Source organism: Balaenoptera musculus, chromosome 1 (assembly GCF_009873245.2).
Source record: "Balaenoptera musculus isolate JJ_BM4_2016_0621 chromosome 1, mBalMus1.pri.v3, whole genome shotgun sequence".
In the NCBI taxonomy this organism is placed as follows: Eukaryota; Metazoa; Chordata; class Mammalia; order Artiodactyla; family Balaenopteridae; genus Balaenoptera; species Balaenoptera musculus.
The window spans coordinates 18777662-18787014 of NC_045785.1; the positions used below are offsets into that span (position 1 = coordinate 18777662).

General features: G+C 44.9%; 1 protein-coding gene across 1 annotated transcript; it reads right to left on the reverse strand.

The window, feature by feature from the left end:
- Positions 1 to 6014: 6014 nt before the first annotated feature.
- LOC118884841 (isopentenyl-diphosphate Delta-isomerase 1-like) lies at positions 6015 to 9226 on the reverse strand. The gene is given in 1 exon segment (XM_036832894.1): positions 6015 to 9226. A coding segment is annotated over 1 exon segment (684 nt). The 5' UTR covers positions 7962 to 9226; the 3' UTR covers positions 6015 to 7277.
- Between the last annotated feature and the right edge of the window lie 127 nt (positions 9227 to 9353).

The following is a 9353-nucleotide window of genomic DNA, read 5'->3' on the forward strand; positions in this document are numbered from 1 at the left end:
GGAGCTGGGTACAAAGGTACCTGGCCCGTTGCTTCGGAATTCCAGGTTCTGGGCGGGATCCAAGGGAGTTCTCTTCTTAGTTGCAGAAAACAGCAACAGTGACAGACTGGCTTGTTTATCTGGTCTGGTGGCTGATTCATCCCAAGATTCTTCAGTGCTTTATTAGGGAACTGAGAGGCAGAAAACGTAAAAATAATCCACGACATACAGCCTTATTAGAGAGCAGCTTGGCACCGGGTATAAGAAGCCTGCAACTTACAAATACCTTTTGCCTCACTGATTCCATCCTCAGGGATTCACCTTGAGGAAAACAACTGGAGCAGATGAAGGAGCAGAAAATATGTTCCAGAATGTTCCTGGTGGCAGAGGAAGAGCTAGACTCTTCGGCTTTGTTCTGGCAGGGGGAGATATAGGGTGTCTGCTGCCCCTGCTTATGCCACGTATTCAAGCAGGTCCGCCACGCTGGATGCTGGGCTTGGGGATAGCATTCCTCCTAGAGAGGCTGCTGGGGGTGAGAAGTCCAGGCACTCCTACACGGAGCCTTTGGGGTCTGGGAACTGCAAACGTTAGGAAAAAATGGATCAGAGATTTCAGTGACTCTTACTACTGTGCTAGAGATGGGGGCAAAATTCAGGAGTGGGCCTTTGGTTTGGGACAATGAAGGCTCAAACTGCTCACCCAAGCTGTTCCACCATGTGGAGGTGTATCTATAGGGATAACATGAAATCCACTGGGATGGGTGTTTAGGAAATGATTTTCCTCTTCTTGCTGGGCCTCAAGAGAAGATTGAAGGGGCCTGGACTCTGGTTAGGGTAGACATGATCAGAGATCTCTGCCTCTGGGGAGAGTCTGGTCGGCCCCAGCCACACAACAGCAGGCTGAGTCCTATAGCAGGACAGGCAGACCCTAAGGGAGGCTCTAGAGGGCTTGGCTTTGGGATGTAGTAGGCCGTGATATCCAGGGATCTGTATTTAAGGGGTTTTTTTTCTGTGTTGTAATTGTTTTCTGTCATCTCTGAGTCTTTGGCAAAGTTTGTTTGACAGCACAGCCACATTTGAGCTGTGCTTTGGGGGAATTAAGGTATGATATTGTGCCAGTCCTTTCCTATTAATTGCAGGAAACTACATTTCCCAGGCTCCTTTGTCAATGGTTTCCTGTTAGGTCCAGCCAATGGGAGGCACTGGAGGACGGCCGGCGAGCTGGAGGAGAGAAGTCAGGGTATTTCTCCCCTTCTTCCTCAGCTCTGAGTGGCATCCCCTGCAATGGCTGTGTCTCCTCTGGAGCTGCAGCTGCCTCCAGCCAGGCAGCTGCCACCATTTCTCTGTCAGGTGGCCTGGGCTCTGATAACAACATCTCCTCCTATTTTCCCCTTTAGCTCAAAGGACAGAGCAGCTGCCTGCTGTGGTGACTCTCTGGGCTGCTTCCCATCCATGATTGGATTCTCAGCTCTTCCATCACCTGGGTAACCAGTTCCCCTTTGTGAGAGTCTCTTGGTTTGAAAGACTCAATAGGTTTCTGTGTTCCTGAATGGACTATGATGGATGTGGGGCCTTTGATGACTTTTGGGACAAAGGGGCGTGGGGAGATCAGGGCCAGAGAGGTTACAAAATGCCAAGAACGGCCCGTCGGGAGAGGTGCAGTCGCTGGAGCAAGCTGGGCTGGCTGGCCGAGAGGACAAGCTGCAACCCAGCTTGTCTGGGTCTGTGGAACACGAGATCTTCCTTGGGGACTCTCAGAAGCACCTGGAGGAAGGAACCTATGAAAGAACTAGGCCCCCCATAGTCATGAGGAACTATGATTGTGGGACTATTAATGACAAGGAAGACACCTGGATTATTTTTATTTATTTATTTATTTAGGCTGCATTGGGTCTTTGTTGCTGCGCGTGGGCTTTCTCTAGTTGTGGCGAGCGGGGGCTACTCTTTGTTACAGTGCGTGGGCTTCTCATTGCGGTGGCTTCTCTTGTTTTGGAGCACGGGCTCTAGGCGCGCGGGCTTCAGTAGTTGTGGCACGCAGGCTCGGTAGTTGTGGCTCGTGGGCTCTAGAGCGCAGGCTCGGTAGTTGTGGCACACGGGCTTAGTTGCTCCACGGCATGTGGGATCTTCCCGGACCAGGGCTTGAACCTGTGTCCCCTGCATTGGCAGACGGATTCTTAACCACTGCGCCACCAGGGAAGCCCCTGACATCTGGATTATTGAAGAACTTGGGAACATCCAGATATCATTTCTAACAGTAAAAGGAATAAAAGTAAAAGAGAACAGCATCCATGTCTGACAATAGGGGTTTGGTTAAATGCATAATGGTAAGTCCATCCAATGCAAGGCGAATGCAGCCTTCAAAATAACCCTGGAGAAAACTGTTTTGTGGCCTGGTAAAGAGTCACCATATTTTGTTAAATGAAAAGAAGCATGGGGAATTCCCTGGAGGTCCAGCAGTGGTTAGGACCCTGCGCTTTCACTGCTAAGGGAACTGGTCGGGGAACTAAGAAGCATGGCACAAACTATGTACGGTACAGGCTCGTTAAAACACATACACACGTAGAGAAAAAAGTCTGAAGGACATATGTGAAAATATTCATGGAATTATCTCTGGGTGGTAGTAGAATTAAAGGTATTTTTATTTTCCTTCCTTTGCTCATCTGCATTTTCTAAAGTTCTTACAGGAAATGTATTATTTTATACTAAGGAAGAGTAAGGTGACTACACAAGATAAGTACACTGAACAAGTGCCTTTATCTGAGCTGGACCCATCTCTGGGGATGCCATTTCTTCTCCCTCAGCCAGAGTCCCTCTTCTTCAAAGCCAGCTGGGATGATTTCTCCTCCTGCAAGATACTCATGACAACTCCAGCCCACCACAGATTCACTCAAAAAAATCCTTCTAGAAGATGTGGTACATATATACAATGGAATATTACTCAGCTATAAAAAAGAATGAAATAATGCCATTTGCAGCAACATGGATGGATCTAGACATCATCATACTAAGTGAAGTAAGTCAGACAAAGACAAATATATGATATCACTTATATGTGGAATCTAAAAAAATGTTATTTACAAAACAGAAACAGACTCACAGACTTAGAAAACAAACTTATGGTTACCAAAGGGGAAAGGTGGGAGTAGGGATAAATTAGGAGGTTGGGATTGGCATATACACACTACTATATATAAAATAGATGATCAAAAGGGACCTACTGGGGCTTCCCTGATGGCGTGGTGGTTAAGAATCCGCCTGCCGATGCAGGAGACACGGGTTCGAGCCCTGGTCCGGGAAGATCCCACATGCCGCGGAGCAACTAAGCCCGTGCGCCACAACTACTGAGCCTGCACTCTAGAGCCCACGAGCCACAACTACTGAGCCCACGCGCCACAACTACTGAAGCCTGTGTGCCTAGAGCGCGTGCTCCGCAACAAAAGAAGCCACCGCAATGAGAAGCCTGCGCACCACAACGAAGAGTAGCCCCCGCTCGCCACAACTAGAGAAAGCCCGCGCGCAGCAAGGAAGACCCGACGCAGCCAATACATACATACATATATACATAAATAAATAAAATTAAAAAAAAAAAAAAAAAAAAAAAAAAAAAGGGACCTACTGTATAGCACAGGGAATGCTATTCAATACTCCGTAGTGACCTGTATGGGAGGGGAATCTGAAAAAGAATAGATATATGTATATGTATAGCTAAATCACTTTGCTGTACACCTGAAACTAACACAGCATTGTAAATTAACTATATCCCAATATAAAAGAAATATTTTAGAAATCCTTCTAGAGCTCTGGTCTGCTGTGCACTTGGCATTGTCCAATATTTTTCTTCAGTTATGCTCACGTTTATGACTGGAAAGAAGAGACTTGGGTGGGGGCGATGTGTGGCGCCAGCACCGTCTGCAAGTATTGGAGGGGCAGCTGCACGGAGAAGGGTCGAGCCCGTTTTTGTGTAGCTACCCCTAAACAGGAAAACCAGGGTGGGTAGTAAGAGGACATATTAAGGAGGCAAATTTCTTTTCTTTTTTTTTTTTTTAAAGATTTTTTGATGTGGACCATTTTTAAAGTCTTTATTGAATTTGTTACAATACTGGTTCTGTTTTATGATTTGGTTTTTTGGCCGCGAGGCATGTGGGATCCTAACCCCCCAACTGAGGATCAAACCTGCACCCCCTGCATTGGAAGGTGAAGTCTTAACCACTTGACAGCCAGGGAAGTCCCGCAAATTTCTTTTGATTTAAGGAAATAGCTCTCCCTGCGAAGGCGTGGCTGCCTTTAGGATGGGCTGCTCTTGGTTGCGGGGCATATTCAGTGAGAAACTGTGAGCAATGGTAGATGTTCCCTAGATAACCGCATAACCTCATTTATCATAAATGTCTCCTTAGAAGTTTGAGTTGGTGGTAGTTTCTGAGGCCAAGTTCCAAGGATGGGGGAAGTAAGGCATTGCAACCTGCAGTTTAGGCTTTGAGGCTGGATTAGAGCTATTTAGAGGAGGCATATCCCATGAAAGGGCCTGGAACTCAAAGATGGGATTTGGAGTGGGGGATTCTGAGCCCCTGTTGGAATCTGGCTTCCACGACATCCATTTAGTGTCCAGAGAAGCCAAGGCTTGGAGTGGGGTGGGATATGTCGAGCAACACCCAAGAATGGATGGGACTCACCCTGGAGGGACCTCCCACCCCTTGCTGATGGTTTTTCCCACCAGGACAGTGTACTCTGAGGCATTCTTGCCTTGGGATCCCCACCTTCTTCTCCTAACCCACTTAAAGAGGCAGTAAGGGGAAAAACAGACTGTTGATAATTTATAAATTGCAGTCACACGCCTGCATCCTATATCATCATAAGCCAAGGGGTGGGGTACCCTGGGCTGGAACAGGTCCTGGCGCCAACCAGTATCTCTTGAGTAATCGATTCATGGAACTGACTCACTCATTTAGATAGAGTATAACTTCTAGTGTTTTTTTTAACCCCTTCAAACTCCCATCGCTTTAGCCTAATTTTGTGCACACAGGAATGAGTCTCCCACTTCTGCCCCCTCCCTCACCATTTCACTCACTGGGCAGCACTGATACCCCCTTGGAGCAGACGCTGGGTTGAGGGAGGACAGTCATCCACATGTGACAGGATTTGGGATCTGGGATAGAATCTAATGCAAGATCTCTGGCTGCTTTATATGTAAGTCAGCCACAGCCAGCCCCTTACTGACTCCAATTCATATACCAATCCACTCATTCATTCCTTCGTTCACTTATTTAATATCAAGTTTCCACCCTGTGCCAGATGCTGGTACCGGGAAGAAAACAGTCCCTTCCCTAAAGGAGTTCTCAGGATGTAACATCCATTACCCCAACGCTGCCCATTCTCAGCGGCCCTGAGCACTGTTCTTTTAAGAACCTGTGCACTTGGCAGCCCTGCCATCCCACCACTGTCCTGAAGCTGGCAGCACACAGGCAAAGAGGAGCTCAAAAGGTGAGGTGGGCAGGATGGAGGCCCTTGGGGATCACCTAGAGAGGAAGTTCTGCCCTGGTTTCTGGAAAGGACCTACTGCACACCCATTCAAGGGGGCAGATGCCCCAACCTGACTACAAGCTGCAATATGCATGAAATGTGAATTGGCAAGGATATTTGGTCATGAGTAATAGAAGGCTCTGGAAGTTGGCTTAAAACTAGGATGCAGGGAAGCCGAGGACAGGGCTGCAGCTGGGCCTCAGGAATGGACTGGATCCAGTCCATTTCTCATCCTGGAAGCTCATGTGGAGGTCCCATTCTCGTCTTTGTACCCTGAGCTTTCCTGTTCTTTGGAGTGGGAAATAGTGTCAGAGCAGGTTGGAACTTACTTGTTCCAGGCCAAGCCAGCCAGGAAGACATCTGAATGCCAGGGAAAGGGACTTGTTGCATCAGCTCATCTTGGGTCTAGAGCCTGCCCTGGCATTAGTAAATGAAGACAATCTGCAAGCACAGCTCTGGGCAGGGTGAAAATTAACAGAAACCTCATTTTTTTTTTTTTTGGTGGTAATTTAGTTTTGTTTTTATTTTTCAATAAAGTTACTATTAGCTACACAGTCTTGCCTGAAATTAACTGTTCAGGGTTAACAAATGGATTTTTCTATTGAATTTATAAAACATTTAGCTTTGTAAGAAACAAATTTTTATCTTTTTCTTCATTACTTACTAATACACAGCATTCAAAGATAATAAAGCTGTCTTAAGATTTCAAATCTGAGAAGTCTATGGCAAGAGTTTAAAGAAGTACATTAGTCAAAGTGTACTTTAAATATGAATACACACATATTCCATAACCCAAATGTACTTAACATGAACGTTAGCCTTTCTTTTTGATAATTTTCCCCCTACAACACGGCCTGACTCAGCAGAACAGTGGTTCTCAACTGTGGGTGACGCTGTCCTCGAGGAGACATTTGGCATCTGGTGTCACTGGGGCTGCCATGGGGGGAGGGGTGCCAACAGCAATTTTTTATGTAGAACCTGGGGATGTTGCTAAATCCTACAACACAAAGGATGAGCCCCCAAAAGAATTATCCAACCCAAACATCAGCAGTGCCAAGGTTAAAATACCCTGTTGTAGAGTATGACCCAACTGACCCAAGTTCCATTTTACAAATAGCCTGTCTGTTCCCAGTAACTCTGAAAACCACAGACTTTGCTAATCAGCAACGATTACTTAAATGACTTAACCTAGCCAATGTCATTACCAAAAACAATGTTTGACTTTAAGTATCAAAATACTTCCAGAATGATTAAAACACAAAATTAACAATGACAGAAATCAGGATATATACCATTTAATTCCCTTGAATCTGGTCTATATTAATCTCAATCTGAAAAGTTAATTTGAACTGTTTTGAAGTAGATAAGCAAATAGTTTTCATTGCATATTTTTCTGGACTATGATAAAAATTTAAAGATATGTCAAGCACCTGGCAAACAGCAAAGTGCTCTACAAGTCTTCTGAAAATGTTTATCACAATATATAAAAAAATGAAGAACTTCATTTATTTGTTCAAATTTGTCATAACCATGTGTTTAGATAGGTTAAATTGTTTGTTTGCTCTTTTTATAATAATCTCATAAATATTTTTAACAAATTGCAGTTAACATATATGGGTTGTATGACACAAATCAAGAATACTCTTCCACACAAATTCTGGTTGTAAAGTATCAATATTTCCAATGAGAGTTCTAATGGGGAACCGGGTTTTTTAAAAATTCATCTTAAATTTACTAAGTAGAGAAATTCTTTAGTACTTTAGTAATCATTCATCTCCACATCTACATTCTGTGTATTTTCTCATGGTCAACAAACTGATTCAAATGATTTAAGTTATCCCACCACCTAAAGAGAAAAGTCTCGGCAATAATTTGAAACCACGGAGTTATCTTAATTTCACCATGGGCTGCCTTTTCCAGAAGTTCTTCTAGTTCTTCCTTTGATACGTAACAATAGCTTTTAATCTCATTGGGATCTGGATTCAAGGTCACGTTCTTCTTCACAAACAAAATGTAATCAATTTCATGTTCTCCCCAGATACCATCAGATTGAGCCTTGTAATGAATTCGTGTTAGATAATTAATTTCTTCTGGAAGAACCTCTTCCATGGGAATTCCCAACTCGGCCTTTAAACGCCTCTGTGCTGCTCGCCTTACTCCAATTGCATTGTTTTCTTCAAGCTCTAGTGGATTATTTAAGGGATGACTACAGCAAGTATTCGTAAAACAACCTGGAAAGGTAATTTTAGCGTCTGATCTCTGCTAAAGCAGGAGCTTATTTTCAATGTTGAATAAGAAAACACTAAAAGCTCGATGCAATAATCCTCTCTCGATGTTCTCGTTCAGATGGCAGTTCTTCTTGGTCTCCGCCCCGATCCTCCGGTCGTTCTCGTCGATGAGGATGCACATCTCCGCCAAGAGCTGCACTTGCCGCTCGTCCAGCTCGTCAGTGCTCACCTCGGGCATCGCGGCCCAGCCTGCGCGCCGACCCGGGGACGTCAGAAGACGACCAGCCGGAGGACGATACTCAGAAACCTCATTTAAGATGGAGTTGGGAGGACTGAAGGGAGAACTCTCAAGCTCTACTCTCGCTGTCAATTGCAGACTCAACAGAAAGAGACATACCTTTGTATCTCCAACAGGAAGAGGGTTACTATTTTACTACCCAGCAGGAGGAGGAATTTCTCTTTGCCTGGCAACAGCCTAGCCAATAAGAGACTGTTGTAACTCAGCCAATGAAAAGCACTACACTTCGAACTCCCAGTTTCCTCCAATAGACTCTGTGTTTATAATGGCCCCTCCCAACTAACCTCTTTTCCCCTATAAAGGAACATTCCTCTCCGTGTTCTCTGGACTTGCCTGTGGTTCACCATAGATTGCATGTCCCAAATTGCAATTCTTTGCTGTTCCTGAATAAACCCGTTTTGCTGGTAAAATAACAGGCTGTTTTATTTTTTTTAGGTCTTCAGCTGTTACCTTGTGGGAGAATTGGTGGGACCTGGGAGACCCTCCCCAGTAGAGATCTACTGGAATGAGTTTGGGTTGCAAGGCCGCCACATAGGATTTTCTGTATCCTTCCATGGACCACTGTTGCAATAGGGTGAGCTGCCAGGGTGGTGGGTACAGCTCTGGCTTCATTGTAGCACCCTTCTCATGTTCTCAGCTAGATGGATTCCAACTGCAAGTCCCTGCAGCTCCCTGGGAGGGAGTGGCTCTCTACACAGGACTGATGGGAGGTGGTGGATAAACCTCTCAGCTCCTGTCCCTGGCAGGGGAACAAATCTGGAGGGTCCGACACTGAACTCCCAAAGCTCCCTAGGAGGACTGAATCCTAGTTGCCCAGAGCCGTGACCTGTTTGATTATGCATCTGGACTGGCTGCCTCCCCTCCGTCTCTTCCCACTCCCCTGTTGATGCTTCCTGGAATCGCTGCACTGCTTTACACCCCCCAGTCCTCGCCTCTGGGTCTGCTGCTGGGCACCCAACCCAAGACCCTGTAGTCTCAACAGCGAGAAGGAGGTGAGGAACCTTTGAGAAATAAGAGCACACGCTCTTCCATTCGATTTTGCCTTTTTCTCTAAAAATAGAGCTCTTTATTTATAGAGCTCTTTATTTAAAACAGTTTAGGGTAGGCCCCAACAAACATTAGGAAATTATCTAAATATGACATAAACATAAAATAAAATTAGATGTCTAAATATGACATAAACATAATAAAATTAGATGTCTAAATATGACATAAACATAAAATAAAATTAGATGTCTAAATATGACATAAACATAAAATAAAATTAGAAATAACTACAAATATCTTAGAACAATATATAATCTCCTCACTACCCTAAAGAATGCGAATGTT